At 34.0% G+C, this 20,359-nt stretch overlaps 1 protein-coding gene across 1 annotated transcript; it reads right to left on the bottom strand.

Annotated features, from left to right (window-relative positions):
• Window positions 1-571: 571 nt before the first annotated feature.
• LOTGIDRAFT_159954 (hypothetical protein) lies at window positions 572-15,698 on the bottom strand (the record flags this gene model as incomplete). The annotated part of the gene is made up of 7 exons (XM_009054644.1): window positions 572-847; window positions 1,374-1,582; window positions 2,000-2,224; window positions 10,167-10,389; window positions 10,820-11,028; window positions 11,407-11,631; window positions 15,647-15,698. 7 exons carry the CDS (start codon window positions 15,696-15,698, stop codon window positions 572-574), a joined length of 1,419 nt encoding a protein of 472 aa, XP_009052892.1.
• Window positions 15,699-20,359: the final 4,661 nt, after the last annotated feature.

Below are 20,359 nucleotides of genomic sequence, written 5' to 3'. Positions count from 1 at the left end.
CCATAGAGTTATTGCAAATTGTAAAAATAGCGATGCCATCTTAATACGCCCACATTTGTAATGGCAGCTAATTTGTCATGGGGGTTGACAAGAGTTATCAGTAAATGAATGTTTCTGAGAGTAAAATTTTCATATTTCATTGGTTTTGTTTACAGCTTTTTTTTATCCAAGTGGGATTAATTTAACATGTCAAGTTTCATTTAATCCAAATAGAATTGAATCTTTTGAGTGGCAAATCTTTGTGTTAAGACAGTTATATATTTACAGACAGACAGACAGGGGCGACGGCTATATGGGGTTTATCCTTGGGTGATTACAAACACTCACACCACGTTTCGTCAAAATCCATCAAGCAACCAGCTCTTTATCGTGTCCACAAACAATTCTAGAACAAGGGCAATAACTCATAGTAAATATTTTTCGATTCGCCTGATTTTCAATAGCGCTAATCCTTGGGTGATTACAAACACTCACGACAAGTTTCGTCAAAATCCATCAAGAAAACAGCTCTCTATTGTGTCCACAAGACAGACAGGCAGACAGACAGGGGCGACGACTATATACGCCCACATTAATGTGTGGGCGTATAAAAAATTACAGTATAGGGACTTCCTGTAGAGTTGCCTACGAGCAGAGTATTTTCTTGTGTAAAAATATTACATTGATAATAATCAGACACCAATTTAACACTGAAGATATGACACATTGGTAACACATAGCACTTCATAGCACATTGACCATATCCTTGTACACTGTACGTCATATCCGGAGTGATTGATAATTCAACATTTTCTAATTGAATGTATGCCGACCTGATACTGGCAAGATGTGTCCCAAATACTCGAACCTAAAATATTAACAAGTTTTAGTTTAAATTATAATGGCGGAAATGATTATTAATGGTCTTTGTAAGCATATTTTGGGAACATTAGTTACATTGATGCAAACACTATAAAAGCTCCACCAAGTTAAAACCAATATCCGATCAAATTTGGACAATATGGATTTATTGAATTTACAAACTATAAAATTTTGTTAACATCCTACTTTTCTACTGCTGATGTGGCTATTGAGAATGATAAATTGATAGATTTTAATTTTTTACTGGCATGGGGTACTTGACTTCACAGCCTATAGCACACAGTTTATTGTCCCTACCGAACAGATAATTTCCTTACTGACAGGGGTTCAAAGATTAGAAGGTAGGCCAACTGGTCTGGGGGCCGAAACCAGAACCCTTTGGATTGCGTAATAATAAACAGATAACACCGATACTTAGGCTTAACGGATATCGGATTTCCATTTTTTGGAATTTACCCCGAAATTAAACTGGTAAAGCAAATTTTAAAACTACCATATATTTTGAAACTTACCTCACACAATACTAGAAACTCTCTAGTGCCCGGTTGACCATTGATAGTAATTCTTACATAGCGACCTTTTATTATCTGTTTACAATTATACATTACGGTCTTTCCTCTGGTTCCTTTACCCACATGATAGTAACAAAGTTCGGCATCAGAAACAGACTCTCCTTCTTTATAGATCTCAATAGAAAAATTGTGTGCCACTTGTCGAATGGCTGCAAGATAAGAATGAATAACAAAAGTTTACAGACACCGACAATTTCAAACTAGTGCAAGATCTCATCTATTTAAATAATAATTTACCTAAATCTATGGTATCTTTAGTTTCTTTTGTTCTTAAAAGCTGTTTGACTGTTTTTGACATTTAACCCTAAGCAACTCCGCATTAGTTAATTCGCATCTGCAACTGACCCAAGACGCCCCCACATTCAAGCAAAGACGTCTCCACATTGCGCCCCCACAATAAAGACTTGTGGACCGACAGACGGAGAAGGTCACAGGATTCCGGTACATTATATATATATGAGTTTTTACAGATTTAAGTATTTTCGATTTTTTTTTATCTATGCATGAAACACCAAGATAGTAATTGTTTGGAAGTGGATGGGGTAAAAAAAAAACGTAATATTTACCGCTCGCGGTATGAGTTACGACCACAGAGTAGATGAAGTAGTCTTGCATGATATCAACTTCCCACCAAGGTAAAGGATTGGTTGGGATGACAGCCGTATTCGAACAACTGGATTGACTGGACACTAATCCATCTATACCATCAATCGCTCTGGATGCAACATATGCCAGATAAGTGCTAATTTGGCTAGCTGATTTATTAACAGCCACATTTACTAAACCACAGACTGAAAGGAAAACTTGAAGAGGAATTGTCTACAATCATGTGAAAAGTTTTGGTCGGAATCCCATTTGGCTTTAATGTCACCATTATGGTAATATATATGACCAAAAAATAGTTATCCCATCGTACGGGCAGGTAACTAGAATAGGTAAAAATGTTGAATTATCATAATGTAGCCTATTTGAAATGTGTCATTCAGAGCAAAATCTTTATACAACTAAACCATATCCAAGAAATAATTAGTTAATAACTGTAAATTCGACATATTTATTAACTCATTATATAATATTATTAGACTGTATTTTTCTCTCGATACGCTTCTGTGTTGGCATGTGGAACATTGAATAAATATATGTTAAAAATATTTTATCTTTTTATCTTTTGTTTCCTTAATGATTATATATCAGGTCAAATCAAGATTATGAATGTTTCAAGCAAATAATTCGTACTTTCTTTTGTCTGAAGATTATGTGTGGTATAGAAAACATGGGGAATCAAGGAAAAACAAAAGAAGAGAAGTATTAAAAGAAGCTTAAAACAAACACCATTCATTCCATGATCATTTAAGTATCCAATGTAGGGCTATAATACAGCTTTATAAATTTAAACTCTTTGAAATAAGAGCATTTTAAGAACCCAAAGTAATTACTGTTATTTCACTAGCCATTTATGACAAATTTGAATGTGACAAAAATTTTCAGCTCAAATCAAAAAACGCCCAGAGACCATCCCAGTCCCCTGTTTGCAATCCAATGAACGGAAGCACTTTAGTCCTGAAATAGTCTGCATGGCTAATTTTATTTGTTTGGTATATTTATTACACACAGATTAGCCAATAACCCTGCTCGGGAAAAGTTCCATGTCCAGAGTTTGATTGAATTGAATATTAAGAAGATCATGTCTTGTTCCCAGTTGGAATTCTTAGTAGCAGGTCGACAAAATCCAGTATGCTATAAATCTGAAAAAACATGATGCCACAACCAATTTGGTTTGTCAACTCGGAGATGATGATGTCATTGTTATGTTAAATAACTGCTAAAAAGCTGCACAACTGCTTAACGTGATCAATTAACAGAATAATGTACTTACTGCATAGATCTAGCAACAGGCATACCAAATACAAACACTTCCATTTGAACATCTTATCTTTACACTGACCGACTGATAGAATGAAAGATTACCGATACTTGCCACAGAATAAACAGTGCTTGCCAGGCAATGTAATATACGTAAGCAAAATTTATAAGATGAATATAAAAGTAATATTATCTTCTTTATCAAGATGTGAAAAGTGTATTTTCCTGATACGTAATAGCTCCGTCACACCGTAAATGCGTCCTTACTGAGCCGACGAAAAATTTGCTCAAAGCGTGTTTAGGTCGCCATTAGCGTGTAGGAAGCGTCAGATATGGTACGGTGAGCCCTATTGTCGCCAATAATATCTGTGAAGATCGTCAGGGAAGGAGAAGTTCTTAAGCCAAGCGTTGTAACATCTCCAGGAACGCAATAAAGTAAAAGTAGATAGAGAATTGTCTAGGTAACCCAAATGGTCGCATATGTAGCAGTTTGAGTGCAACTGTTATAGACTACCTCTCTTGGATCAATTCCAGAATAAGAAAATATTATTTAAATCAATTATTGAAGTTTTATTATTTAACCAATTTTGGTCCTTGGTCTAACGGATTGAAATGTAACAGGTCGCCATTAGCGTGTAGGAAGCGTCAGATATCTTGCGGTGAGCCCTATTGTCGCCAATAATATCTGTGAAGATCGCCAGGGAACGAGAAGTTCTTAAGCTGTATAACGTCTCCAGGAACGCAATAAAGTAAAAGTAGATAGAGAATTGTCTAGGTAAACCAAACGGTCGCATATGTAGCAGTTTGAGTGCAACTGTTATAGACTACCTCTCTTGGATCAATTCCAGAATAAGAAAATATTATTTAAATCAATTATTGAAGTTTAATTATTTAACTAATTTTGTTATACGCCCACATGATATGGGAGCGTATATTGTCGTCAGCCATGTCCGTCCGTTGCTCGTAAACACTCTACAAGGCACAATTCTTGACTGATTTCGACGAAACTTGGTATGGTTGTTTGTAAATACTCAAGGATGAACCCTATTTAAATTAGAAAAATCGAAAAATATTTAGTATGAGTTATTGCCCTTGTTCTTGAATTTGTAGCTCGTAAAAACTCTAGGAGGCACCATTCCTGACAAAACCTGGTTTTATTATTCAGTACCGCGCTGAAGATTGAATATTTGTCTTCTATAGTTTTCACGAGCTAAAGATTGAACACGCTTTCACGAACAAGAGCAATATCTCATACTCAATATTATTCAGTATCACCCTAAAGAGTTCAAAAGAAGTGTAACCAAACAGCTATCATGTTATAGACCTCGTTATTTCCATTCATAGAGAAACTGAATGAATATTCTATGAGTTTTGTATTCTTTAGATTTCGGGGAAGGGAGGGTTTGATTCGGGCCTAGGGTGGAACAGATACTTTATTTAGAAATAGGATGAAGAGTCTTGATATTGGGTTTTCTTCTGTTCTTATTCTGATCTGAAATTAGATATATAGCTTCTGTTATGTACTGATTGTTTTATTTTACTATGAGCAATATGATCATTTAAGTTATTATTTGTCTTCTTTTGGACATGGGGGAATTTATCTTGAAGGCTCCTATAGTGGGTATGAACTATCTTGCTTGCTCGATTGCTGGTTGTATTGTAGGGGACAACAAAGGTTGCTATGCATACATTATGGTGAATATTTAATCCTATAGGTCTTGCTGTATTCAATGTCCCTAGATTGACGGAATTTGGTAGTTTCATCTTCGGGCAAGTCAACTTCTGTGCGCTCAATTGGGATTAGGGTGAGATCGTCTATTGAATGGTCGTCGAAGTTGAAATGATTAGAAACAGGCTTCCCTTTCTTTAATTTGATATCCGACCGGTGAGCATTGAAACAAGTTCGTAAATTATTCTTAGTTTCTCCTACATATTGTTTGGGGCATTTCTTACATGAAATTAAATATATTACATTCGAATGTTCACATGTTAGATGCTCCTCGATCGGGTACCTTTTATTTACTTAAAGAAAACGAGTTTCTGATAAAAAGGGACATGTTGTGAATCTACTGGACAAACATGGAGCATTCCTTAATCCTGTAGGTACTTCGATATAAAGCCTGTTTTTAGATGCTATCTGTGCTAAAGTGGAATATTTTATATTTCGTAAAAATCGTTTAGAGTGCTCTTTCAGTTTTTGGAAACAATCGTACAGGCTGGGTTGAAATCAGAAGATCTTGTGCAAATTCAGTGACATCGTAAAACGTGTGACTTCATTATACCCGAAAAGGTATGTTTTGGGTGAAAGGAGCTCTTGTGCGAGAGTTGATGAGTATCAGTTTCTTTGAAATACACTTTAATATCCAGTTTATTTGTTTCTGCTATGGAATCTCCCTTAAAGACAATGTTATCGAGAAAGTCTATGCTTTTGATACTCATGTTTCCGGTTAGTTTGATAGAAGGGTGGTGGTTGTTGAGAATTTCAAAGAATTTCCAAAACTGTTCGATAGAATAAGTCAAAACCATAAAAACCATCCAAAAAGCGTCCTTTAAAAGAGGGTCAAATGGCCAGAGGGGCAATACCTCACGTTCCTACTATGCCATGAAAAGTAGGACGTAAAACTCCATTCATTTCATTTTCATTTCCTACTATGCCATGAAAAGGTTAGTTTAAACATATTTTATTGGAATTCAAATGGATCAAGTAAAGGTTACGCAAACTTAGATCACTCTCTCCAAACATTAAAGTGTTTTACATTGAACAAGATGGTAACAGTCATTTAACAAATGTGAAAGAAAATATAAATACATTTATAATACAATACAATACAATACAATACAATACAATACAATACAATACAATACAATAATACAATACAATAATACAATACAATAAGCCACCGACAAGTTCTATATTAATCATATGGATAAATAACTTAACAATCAATTATTGTAATACTTTCAATTTGTAAATCGTTGGGATGTTCTAATAATAAACTGTTGTACATGCTTGAATAATTTAACATTTGATTAAAATATTAGTTTCACTACATAGTATAATGTCAATATTTAACAATGTAAAATCTTCTAGATGATTGTTGAGGACTGGACGTTGGATAACACATAATGAACAATCAAAAAAATAGTGATGGGCATCTTCCTCTGGAAAGCCACTAGAGCGCATTGAATCATCTACTATTCCAAATCTAAATAGATCACCTTTAAGTGAGCTTCGGCGTGTCGCAGTTTTGTATATTTTTGTTTTTGAATATTTTCAAACCTGTTTCCAAGGGAATAATACTTGCGGTCCTTATCGGTATATAATAGTGATCTTTTGACATTGTATTTAAAGGTATTAAAATCATCAATTAGCTTGGTATTAAGATCTAATTCATTCCAGTCATGGTTGGTAGTGAATTTCAGTCATGGTTGGTAGTGAATTCCAGTCATGGGTGGTAGTGTTGAAGAATGATCTTTGACATAATGTAGTTCAAGCATATCGGACTGTTTGGTTCGTTAAATTTCTAAGGTTATAATCATGATTTGTATAGGAATTTATTTCATCATTAAAATCAATTAAGTATTGAGGTCATGGATAATTTTGTGATAAGCATTTAATCTTCTTGCTTTGCGACGTTCGGAAAGGGGGGTCCACCTAGATTCGAAATACAGAGATGCTCTACTGGAGTGTTTTGAAAGACCAGTGACAATTCTGGCTGCTTCGAATTGTATTTTCTCTAATTTCAACTACAACTATGCTACACCCGTCCCAAACCTCACATGAATATTCAAGAATTGATCTTATACTTTGTAAATGTTACTCAGTGTCTGTCTGTTAAGTTGATATTTTAATTTTCGTAGTATATTGAGTAATTTAGAGGCACTCTAACACAAATTAGTAATGTGAATTGACCATTTGGCATCAGCAGATAAAGTTAATCCTAGGTGTTTGTGATGGTGTACTATTGGTAGTTTTTCATTTCCAAAGTATAAGTTGGGTAATTTTTCTAAACTTGGAGTTAAAAACACGACGACTTTAGTTTTGCTTGGGTTAAATTTAACTAGCCATATATTGGCCCAATCATACAGTCTTTGGAGATCACAATTTAAGAAAATTTCGATTTCATCGATGAATGTCATTCAGGTATATCAAAAACAAGAATGGACCAAGTACAGAACCTTGCGGTATCCCTGATGTTAACTTTATCTCTGATGAGAGGTTTGCGAATCGTTTGCCCATAGCTGTCCCTGAAGTTATCGAAATCGATATTGGTATACGTAGAAGAAACGTCGATAGAAATTAAAATAGCATTAGAAGGAACTCGAAGAATTCTTATTTTATTAACAAAATCGTTTGTGTCTTTAAGGTAGGCGCGATGTTGACATGCTAAAGGTATGAAATGATCAATGTATTCTGACATTGCATACGACTCACTACCACAGTCAGATATAATCAGATTTTATTCGAGATAAACCACTCCTTGGTTGGATTCTTATGGATCTTAGGCAAAGTGTATAAATGTCTCTCAGACAGATATTGTTTCTGTTTGAGATAACTAGTTTTGACTAAATGTTTAGGATTATTCAGTTGCTTCTCTGCTTCTGAAACGTAATCCTCCCTATTCAGAATGACAAAACATGAACCTTTGTCACTCTTTTTAATGACAATGCTATCGTCTTTCTTAAGAAAATTTAACGCTTCACGTTCCACTTATGTGAGATTGGGCTTTCCGTGTGTTATGGAAAGGTTCGCTGTTTGGCTATTCATACTTTTCAAATGTTTTCAATATTTCAGGATGGATTGCGGCCTGATGGGATGTTTACGTTGATTTAGGAAAAAACATTGTTCTTGCACAACGTGGGAGTGGTTTCGAAAAAAATATGTGCAGTTATGATTTCGCTGGAATCGTTCAATAGATGGTCGGAGATAATTTCAGTTAGCTATCTTTGGTGTCGGAATAAACTTAAGTCCACGGTCTAAGATTGAATGCTGAAGTGGTGTGAGAATTTCGGCTCAAGTTAACTACAGTTTGGCCTAGCGGTGGCATCTCAGTATTTTTATCCCCAGTAATTAGTTTAAAGACTTACTCGATGCTTGAAGCTGGTGTATAAACCAAAGAATACTGTTTGCTGTTTCTGGAGACCAATGAAGAATTTGGGAAGGTTTTGTTGGCTGTGGCGATTAATTTCTGGGCTTGGTTATACGAGGTCTTTTGTAGCTGATCACGAAATTAACCAGACACCACGTCGAATTGCTAGATTCTTTTCGCGCTAGAATGAATTTGCACGTTTATAATATTTTCTTCCAATTATCCGGCCGTGTAAAATTGACTGTCTTTTCCTGCTTTTGCGCCAGTTACAAACGACTTTGATTATTGATTAAATTATTGGACTCGCATAATGGTTTAATTTTAATTCGTTGAAGGTATTTTAGAAGTTTCATTAGATTTTCTTACTTCTTATTATACTTCTTTTATTTTAGAATTTGTTGTTTGAACAGCCCATATAGAAGGGGCGGGGGCTTTTGTACGTGCAACGACGGATATACATGTACAGTCCATTGTTGGGATGTATTCGGAGACAACGAAATGACGAGGAATTTGCTTCCCAAAGTCTGTTCCATGCATAAATAAATATATATAATTTTTTTTATTATATATTAATAATAATAATGTAATGTAAATCATGAAACATTTAAAACACAGACACACAACATATCGGTATATATTTATATTTTTTATATTTATGGCTTTACAAAGTTTCCTGGGAAGATATTTATATTGTAAACATCGATGTGGTTCATGACTTGTGATTGACATTGACAAATTAACCAGACAGGTATCAATAACGCAAAAACCATTTATCAAAAAATCATCAAAAATTCGAACTTGACCAAGATCTCATAATGATAAATGATCACACCAAATTTCATTTAAATCGATGAAAACTTTAACGCTTTTTTCCCAAATCAAGGGCAATAACCCAAAAACCGTTCATCCAAAGTTCGTCAAATTTGAATTTCAACAAGATCTCATGAATATAAATGATCATATTATAATGTGGGCGTATAAAAATTTCATGTTAAATATTCATTTTTGATTCCAGCCCACTTTAAGATGTTTGGTCAATTCAGACATTTTTTATCATTTTCTGGTTGTTCTAGAAAGCTTCTCAAAAAATAAAAAATATTTGATAATAATAGCCTTTCAGACAAGTTCATTACCTTTGCTTAGAGAAAGTTGGCCTTAGATAAGACCTGTTGACTCTTTTAGGAGCAATTCAGAGTATTATTTGGTATGTTTGTACAACAGAAGTGTATTAAATATATTTTATATTATATTGTCTTGAGGATTGCTTCCGTTTGGCTAGCCCTTACCCATCGAATAGATCAACATGGGAGAGTCACTCCACTCTACCAATTGTTGGCGATAATGAGCTCACAACAAAGACCAATGATATTACAAATGTTTTGAGATATTGATACCGCTGCATTGAGAAGTCAATGGTCAAAATCGTTAATTAACATACTGAAGAGTAAGGGACTGGGCATGCATCCTAAGCCAATATTGTAGCTGAAACAATTCGTTAACAAGATGTTAAAACACGTGAATTTCATGTTTTCAATTATATGCAAAAAATTTATTTGCCACTTAAATATGCTTCAAGCGGAAATCCTTTTGTTTACACCGATGTGTATTTGGGACCTGTGACTAATTGATTATTGGCTTATCGATTATACACTGAAAGGAAACGAATCCAACGACTTCAATAATCAAATAAACATGTTTTTTAATTGTTGTTAAAACTCGTTACAACAGAGTTATTGTGAATTATAAAAAACCACAGTGTCAGGACTTCCTGTGGAGTTACCTACGAGCAGAGTATTTTCCTGTGTAAATATATTACATTGATAATAACCTGACACCAATTTAACACTGAAGATATGACACATTGGTAACACATAACATTTCATAGCACATTGACCATATCCTTGTACACTATACGTCATATCCGGCGTGATTGATAATTCAGCATTTTCTAATCGAACGTATGCCGACTTGATACTGGCAAGTTGTGTCCCAAATACTCGAACCTAAAATATGAACAAGGTCTAGTTTAAATTATAATGGCGGAAATGATTATTATTGGTCTTTCTAAGCGTATTTTTGGAAAGTTAGTTGCATGCAAACACTATTAAAGGTCCACTAAGTTAAAACAAATATCCAATCAAATTTGGACAATATGGATTTATTGAATTTACAAACTGTAAAATTTAGTTTAACATCATACTTTTCTACTGCTGGTGTGGCTATTGGAAATGATAATTTGATCTAAATTTCTAACTGTACAAGGGGTACTCGACTTCACACCATATAGCATTGTCCCTAACGAACAAATATTTTCCTGAAAGTAGGCCAGCTAATCTCATATCTGAACGAATGTCGGATTTCCATTTTTGGAATTTATCTCGAAATTGAGCTGCTAAAGCAATTATTGAAACTACCATATATTTTGAAACTTACCTCACACAATACTAGAAACTCTCTAGTGCCCGGTTGACCATTAATAGTAATTCTTACATAGCGACCTTTTATTATCTGTTTACAATTATACATTACAATCTTTCCCTTGGCTCCTTTACCCACATGATAGTAACAAAGTTCGGCATCAGAAATAGACTCTCCTTCTTTATAGATCATAATAGAAAAATCGTGAGCCAACTGTTGTCCTGCTGAAAGATAAAGAATGAAAGAGGTATACAGACACATGTCTATTAGTATAATCTCCACTGTATAACTGTATCAGTTCGATGGAACATCGTAAATTTCAAACTCGTGCAAGATCTCATCCATTCAAATAATAATTAACCTAAAACTATGAAATCTTAAGCTTCTTGCGTGCTTAAAAAAAACTATTTTTAATTGTCTTTGACTCATTGAAATTTAAAAATTCTTAAATTGTCCTCATTAATACAAATAATGTTTACAAAGTTTTATCTGATTCAGACGCGAAACTACAAAACAATCTTTACGTTTTTATAGATTAAAAATATTTCGGATTTGTTTGTTAATGTTTGGAAGTGAATGGGGTAAAAAAAAAAAATATTTACGATTCGCGGTATGAGTTACGGCCACAGAGTAAATGGAGTAGTCTTGCATGATATCTACTTCCCACCAAGGTGTAGCTGTGTTTGTTCCGATATTCGTATTCGAACAACTGGATTCACTGGCTAATAATCCATCTATACCATCAATCGCTCTGGATGCTACATTTGCTCGATAAGTGCTAATTTGGTTAGCTGATTTATTAACAGCCACATTTACTAAACCACAGACTGGAAGGTAAACAAAAAATAAAAAAAAGGTAAAAATGGGAATTGTCTACTATCATGTGACAAGTTTTTGGTCGAGAACCCATTAGGCTTTAATGTCACCACTATGGTAATAAATATGACCAAAATAGTTATATTATCGTACGGTTAGGTAAGAAATAATGATTATATACTGTTAATACGACATACAGAAATAGACATAGACTAGAACCACTCGTCATTTAAGGTCAAGGTCACTAGATATCAGTCATCAAACTTTGGAAATACAAACGGTATGAAACCGCAAGGTATTAACCTTTAGCCAAAGTCAATGACCTTCGATCCTACAAAGGTCATGATCATCAATGGTATAGGTCAGAAATTGAAAATATGTTAACTTTAATCCCTGTTCCTTTTTTGAATTACGAAGCTGGCCAAGAGGGTGAGGTAATTTTGTGCAAGGTTCCGTTTTGAACAAATGTATTCTATGCAAATTACCCTTGATAAAAATGTAAATAATAAGTAATTTAACCCTAATGTACCACGCTCACCTCCACTTTTTTGTCATAAGTTATTAAATTCATATTTAAAATGTCTCGTTCTGTGTTCTGAATTCCAAGCTTCTACACTAAATAGGTCATAAGATATACATACACCCATCTAAAAGAAGCGAAAATTTTGTTAAAAAGTCAGGAATTATGATTTTGCATGAAAAAAATTATCACTGAAAAGAGCACGATATGCACATTTAGAATCAACAAGAACTAGAGCCACTCGTGGCACAGAGTGGGACTTTGCAAATGTAGCAATTTGCTAAAGACCCTGAAAAAATCAACCATCGACGATAATTAGGTCAAGCGCAAGAACAAGTCTAAAGTTGATAATTTTTTATTTTTTAGAAGATTCTAATACCGGAAGTAGACGTCAGACCTCACAAATGAAATGATCAGCAGATAGCCAAGATCAATGACCTTTGATCTTGTAAAGGAGAAGATCTAAAAAGGCCAAGATCAAGAGATATACGTCATCAAAATTTCAAATTGCACACGACTATAAAACCGGAAGTTGACATAGGGCAGCAAATATAAAAGTATAAATAGATAGCCAATGCCAATGGCGTTTGATCCTACAAAGGTCAAGGTCAAGAAATGTCAAGGTCAAAAATTGAAAATTGTGAATTTCCAAAACCTGTTCCCTTTTTTGAACTATGAAGCTGAAACAAATGAACTTCTAAGACAAAGTGGCTCAAAATATGGGGTAATTGTGTGCAAAGTTCCATTTTGAACAAATGTATACTTTGAGAGTTATGCCCCTTGCCAAAAATGTCAATAATGAGTAATTTAACCCGGATGTGCCACGCCCACCTCAATTTTTTTTGCATAGGTTAATTGATATTCAAAATGTTACGTTATGTTCCAATTGTCAAGCTCCTACATAATACAGGTCAAAAGATATAGGTCAACAAAAGTCAAAATCGTAAAATGGAAATATCCAAATGCAAAAAACCCGTTCCTTTTTTGGAACTATAAAGCTGAAACAACTGAGCTGTTAACACAAACTGGCCAAAAGGATGAGGTAATTGTGTGCAAAGGGCCTTTTTGAAAAAACGCATCCTATGCGAGTTATGCCCCTGCCTCTAAATGTAAACAATTAGTAACTCAACCCGGATGTGCCCCGCCCACAAAGGTTTTTTTGTCATAGGTGAATTCATATTCAAAGTGTCTAGTTGTATTCCAAATATCAAGGTTCTCCATAAAATAGGTCATAAGATATACATACACCAAGATCAAAAAGACACAAATATGGTAAAACAAAACTCAAATTTGAAAAAATAACGAATTTCAATTTTGCTTTAAAAAAGCAATTGTTCTATGTCAATGTAAAGTGCATGAGAAGCACATTAGGAAACCTAAAAAATTAACCCTCTAGGTTAACTAGGTCACGTGCTAGAGCAGTCCAAAGTTGCGAATTTGGCTTTTTACGGATAGCTATAAAATCGGAAGTACATGTCGGGGGCCAAAGGTCAAAGTATCAAATGATAGCCAAGGTCAATGACCTTTGACCCTATAAAGGTCAAGATCATCAAAGGTCAAGGTCACGAGATATACGCCATCAAATATTGAAAAAATTCAATCGCAAATTGCAAAAAAGCAAAATCGAAATTCAAAAATCGGCTTCCTGCGATCTCTCTTAATTTTTATGTTCTTTCATTTAACACCAAAACTTTGAAATTCGGTTTAGCCAAATTGGCTGAATAAAAATCGAAGAGTTTCAGGGAAATCAAAATGGCGGCCAAAGTATCACTTCCGATCGGAATTTTATTTTAAAATCGGCCATAGATTTTTATCTTATATCGATCAACGAAATTCCGTTCATTTTGATAAATATCACCGGAAGTTATTCGACAAATTCGATTTTGGACTTCAAGTGACTCAAACTTCGAAACCGGAAATGACGTAAAAAATCTGACTGTATCATATCATTTACTTAAGTGATGTCTATTTGCATTTTAAATTTGAGATCAATCGATGCAAAAACAAAAAGTAGCCAAAAAATTGAAAAATTCGATCGCAAAATTGATCGTATTCTCTGCGAGTTATATGCCCCTGGCCAAAAATGTCAATAATGAGTAATTTAACCCGGATGTGCCACGCAAACGTCATTTTTGTGGCATAAGTTAATTGATATTCTAAATGTCATGATGTGTCAAAATCTAAAATTGAAAATATAGAAATTTTAAATTGAAAAATTTGATCGAAATAAGTGAGCGACCAATTTTCGAATTTCGTAATTTTCAGGTCAGAAATTACAGGTAGATTGTAAAAATGAAAATCCGAAGAAAATGCAACCTCTAAAGCCGATTTTATGTGGCACTTCCGGTTTTGCAAAAATGTTCCAATTTATATTCATTAACAACGTTGCCACTACAGAAGGTCTAGAAATGTTGCTTGCTGCAGCCTTTGCTTGAAAAGACAATTGACAATATGATAACACCAGATATGAGATATATGGATATAATATGTCTAACATTTATTTACGCAACATTATATAATTCTTATTAGACTGTATTTTTCTTTTGATACGCTTCTGTGTTGGCATGTGGAACATTGAATTAATAAATGTTAGAAATATTTTATCTTTTTATCTTTTGTTTCCTTAAAGATTATATATCGGGTCAAATCAAGATTATGAATGTTTCAAGCAAATAATTCGTGCTTTCGTTTATCTGAAGATTATGAGTGGTATAGACAACATGGGGAATCAAGGAAAAACAAAAGAAGAGAAGTTAAGTATTAAAAGAAGCTTAAAACATACACCATTCATTCCAGGATTATTTCTAAAGTATCCAATGTACAGCTTTAAAAATTTAATCTCTTTGAAATGAGAGCATTTTTTGAACTTTAAAAAATTCAATGCCCAAAGTAATTACTGTCATTTCACTAGCCATTTACGACAAATGTTTAATGTGACCACAATTTTCAGCTCAAACCAAAAAACGCTTTATCATGGAATGCTGAATAGTTGTAAAATATGTAAAATGTCGAGAGACCATCAAAATGACAAATGACAAATTTCAATGTGACAAAAATTTTCAGCTCAAATCAAAAAACGCCCAGAGACCATCCTAGTTTCCTGTTTGTAATCCAATGAACGGAAGCACTTTAGTCCTGAAATGACACTCATCCCTTTCTAAGAGTCTGCATACTTAATTTTATTTGTTTAGTATATTTATTACACACATACGGGCCAATGTCCCAGCTCGGGACAAGTTCCATGTCCAGAGTTTGATTGAATTGAATATTAAGAAGATCATGTCTTGTTCCCAATTGGAATTCTTACTTAGTCGATTGGTCCTTAGCCTTACGGATTGAAACGTAACAGGTCGACAAAATCCATTATGCTATAAATCTGAAAAAATATGATGCCACAACCAATTTGGTTTGTCAACTTGGAGATAATGATGTTATTGTTGTCTTATATAACTGCTAAAAAGCTCACAACTGCTTAACGTGATCAATTAACAGAATAATGTACTTACTGCATAGATCTAGCAACAGGCATACCAAATACAAGCACTTCCATTTGAACATCTTATCTCAACACTGACTGACGATAGAATGAAAGATTATAGATAATTGGCACTGAAGAAACGTTAATTGCCAGGCAATGTAACATACGTCAGCAAACTTTATAAGTTGAATATATAAGTAATATTGTTTTTTTAACAAAATGTGAAAAGTGTAACATGTGTTAGCAAATTTTATTAGATCAATATAAAAGGAATATTGCTTTTTTAACCAAGCTGCTAATAAGTCAAAGTTTCTGTCAAATGAAACGTTGTACCTTCCAGATACGAAATTGCGTCCGTTTTTGCTCAAAGCGTGTTAAATTCGTCATTGGCGTGTAGGAGGCGTCTGATATCGTACGGAAAGCCCTATTGTCGCCAATAAACGCTTAGCAGATCGTATACGAGCGCAAGACATCGTTTACAGTTTTCATATTGGCAACATTTTTGTTGAATTTTTGTTTAATTTTAATTCGTTGAAGGTATTTTAGAAGTTTCATTAGATTTTCTTACTTCTTATTATACTTCTTTTATTTTAGAATTTGTTGTTTGAACAGCCCATATAGAAGGGGCGGGGGCTTTTGTACGTGCAACGACGGATATACATGTACAGTCCTTTGTTGAGATGTATTCGGAAACAACGAAATGCATAAAATTATGTAATGTGAATCATGAGACATTTAAAACACAGACACTTTTTTTTTCTTTTTTCAATAAATTGATCTTTTCTGTTGTCAATAGGGTATGTGTGTGTATTTTCGACCTATAGTGTATTTTTATCCAATTTTATTTATTTTAATTTCCATTACTTTTGTGACTTCCGTTTTCATCAAAATATTTTGTAAAATTCAATGTAATTATAATATCACGTTGAAGTTTCAGTTTGTTGATAAGTATGCGCTCCGTAGAAGAGTTTTCTATCACGCTCCTTTTTACAAAAAAGCGAGTCTTTTTCCATATGGTATACCGGAAGGTATGGTACACAGAAAAATTAATTCGAGCTCGACGTTGCTTAACTGCAGTGATCGGGCGAGAACTGGTGTATTCAACGTTGTATAGCCGTAGACGTTAGACGAGAATGTTTCAGGCGAGTGTCCATATGGTAGGCTATAGTACAAACAGACAAATTAATTTCGGCCAAAAAAATTATGTCCAGGCCAGAAACTGATCAAAACGGCCCGCACGCAATCGAGACTCAGTCTTCCAAAAGCGAAAATAGGTGCAAAGGTGCATCTACAGCACTCGGTGTTCCCAGGCGGTCACCCATCCAAATAACGTGGTATGGCCATATGGTAGGGTATGGTGCAAACAGAAAAATTAATTTTGGCTAAAATATTGCTGACTTTACTTTAATGACTACTGAACTAAATCATTTTGAGGGCCTTTTTGCCCGACTGTTTACAGTCAATTTATTAACGTGACGTCCTTAGTGTCGTCGGACTCCAAAGACAAGAACAGTTTTCATGATATGTTAAAGGCAATATGGTGAAAGTGACTCTTGTGAATACAAAGGAAAACAGTATTGCTGAAATTATTAATTTGATTGAGAATAAACTTGGTTTGGACTCTGTTTTAGCTATTGTTCCATGTAATCGTTGAAATGATGTAACACTGATAAATAAAGCCAGTTATACGGTATATTTTACTTTATTGTAGATTATGTAGATCAACACAAAGTTAAACATAGAGTTAAGCCAATCATACAAAAGAGCACTTTCTCCTTCTGCTAAGGAAACCAGCACAGACCATCTCCAGTTGCAGACACAGGCCAAAGTTGGTTGTTATTAATTCAAAAATTACTCGATTTAATTTTTAAATTTCAATCTCAGATTCTGCCTATCACACAACACTTCTGTTAAATAGTCTTTCACTGGTGCTTATGTCATATAAAATTTATGAAATTCGTTGCCAAGACTCGAAAAATATTAAATCTGGCAATAATAATGACTGTGGATAAAAGGTTATCGAATTTAAGGACTCCAGTCAAGAAGGTGTTAATGCCAGTACTAATACTCCATATCCAATTTCATGATATAGACATAATCCTTTTTTACAAAATCAGTCAGTATAAATCTTAAATTAACTTCATCTATAGAGTGGAAACAATTAGTAATTTATGTTTATTTATTTTAAAGGTTAATTTGGTTGACTATAAGAAAATGTTCTCAATTAATTGGTTTAATTGTAGCTGCTCAGCCTGGTGTCAGATATGCTCAATTATATTGACATATAAGGATACATGTATAAGGATTCAACACCGAATTTTGACAAAGTTAAAAAAACGGAATTAGATGTTTCCTCGGATGTTCTACAAAATAATTAAAATTGGTTTGTTTCGATTTTCTTTATGAATCCCTCACTTTCACCCATATTTCACGAGTAACCAACTCGACAACGGCGGAAAAATGCGTCACCTATTTTCGTGTACAATGTTTGATTTATGAATAAGTCGAGAAAAACACGCTGTATGGATACCCAGTGGTATAACTAACTTCTCTTAGTATTTATCTTTAATATCAATTTATTATAACTAGTGACAATTCCTTCAAAGAACCATGATTTTAAAAAAAGGTGACTGACAAAATAAGATACGTAGCGTGATTTATTGCTAAAAGTCATTGAAACAACAAAAGAATATAGCCAACATTGTCTTCCATGGAATTTTTCTGCTGACACGGAATCCGCTAGTTGATCACATGACTTCATTCGTTGGATTACATTCTAGCAGACGACACTTGGAATTCCGATTACAGCTAGGGATTATAAGGAAATTCGGCCGATAAAAAATTGTGACGTTTGGTAATAACTGAAATTCGCCTTTTTATATTTGTCGAAGTAAATAATTAATACATTTTACCTTGCTTGAAACTACTGGATTCATTTTACTAGCTGTCATTGTACAGATAACCAATGTTTATCAAAACAAGCAAATGCGGAGGTCGCACAGGTAAATTATTAATCATTTCCGGACATGCACGAAAAATAGGTTAGCACGAAATTAGGTTACTTCACTGTATATACAAGGTCTATCATGCTGGATATTTGTTTAGAAACCATTGTTTATTTAACCATACCGACTTGATTGCAGGTTATGTATTATGACAGTATGACTGAGTATTTACTGTAAATTTGAGAAATAGAAATAATCATTTTTTTTTCTATCTATATTTAAATCTATCAGGGTTGTACTTTTCGTAAATTTTATGATAAGCCTGTAAGAACATAGGGATTATTTAGTGAGCTATTCTGAATAATAATTACCTCCAAAAAGTGAAGTCTCGTGTGACCGGAAGCTTACGTTATACAGCAAGGTATAATATAAAATTAAACGAGTCTTATCTTAGGAATTAAGTTTGATAAAGATTTTACTCCGTGTCGCTCCAGTCTCAGGTCTTGCAGAGTTTGTTCTAAACCTCTCAACATTCATGTCCGAAAGAGTTTTTCTTTTTGAAACGCATTTCTCTCGAAAAGTGTATACCACAATCAGCCATGATAAGATATATAAAATCATAGAAATTCTTCCACTCCTCGCCAATCCCCTGTTGAGAAGCACTGGTCTAAAGAGCTGTTGTTGACATCTGTATGATCAGCATCCTTACTTGCCGCGGAGAGTTTCTTGTGTTTGACTTTGCCAGAAAGCCGATTATTTAGACTCAGATTCTCAAAATATAACTCACAATAATTAAAGTTGCCAATTAGGAAAGTGGCGCTTTTGAGAAACCCCGGTCTAAGCTGTCAACCTTGACGTAAATTCTCAATATTTAACCTTCTTGTCCTCAACATTTATATCTCTAGATTGAGGTTTTCATACTTAGATCGTTTTACTAATGACTATTGACGTTCAATGTTGAAAGGAAAATAACATTTGTCTCAGCGAATGAGATTTTCAAATTAAGGGAGGTAACTATAAGAAAATAGTTTTTCTGAAAATCCGCTTATGTGAAGACATAATTTCTTCTAGATTAGAAAATAGTATTTTTTTTTACAAAAATCAGATAGTAAACTAGTACATATTCGACATCGCAAAACAACAATATCAAACCTAATATAATCTTTATGATGTATTTTATTCATACAGAATTTACAGAAATAACATTCAAGTCTCAAATCATAAAAACAGTGTTTGCAGGGTTACCAGTTGAGTTAGCAACGAGTTTTGGATTTTCTGTGATGACAATATTACATTGATAATAACCAGACACCATTTTAACACTGAAGATATGACACATTGGTAACACATAACATTTCATAGCACATTGACCATATCCTTGTACACTGTACGCCATATCTGGAAATTCTAGATCTCGTCGTCGAACTTGGTAAATGATGCAGTTGTTAAATATTCAGAGCCAATTACTTTAACCTATGATTAAGGGACAGATTTAACATTTTGAGTTTGGCAAACGAAATAAATTGAAAAGGGAAATCGTGTGTTGGAAACACAATCCTGTACTAAATCTGTGAATACAATATGAGTCTAGGGAATCTATGAAAGTTATGATTGATTAAAATTCACCGACTCATTTTGAACCACGGTCTCATCTAATTATATTTGATAAGGCTACGAGGCTTTGTCATCGATGCAAAAATATGCGAAACCGATAAAATGTTTGGCTCTATACAAATCACTTCAAAGCCAAAAGGTATTAGTTTTCGGGGAAGGGAGGGTTTGATTCTCCCAAATGT

Source organism: Lottia gigantea (assembly GCF_000327385.1).
Source record: "Lottia gigantea unplaced genomic scaffold LOTGIsca_22, whole genome shotgun sequence".
Classification (NCBI taxonomy): domain Eukaryota; kingdom Metazoa; phylum Mollusca; class Gastropoda; family Lottiidae; genus Lottia; species Lottia gigantea.
Note: the sequence above shows the minus strand (reverse complement) of the source record. Positions and strands in the feature narration are given on the sequence as shown.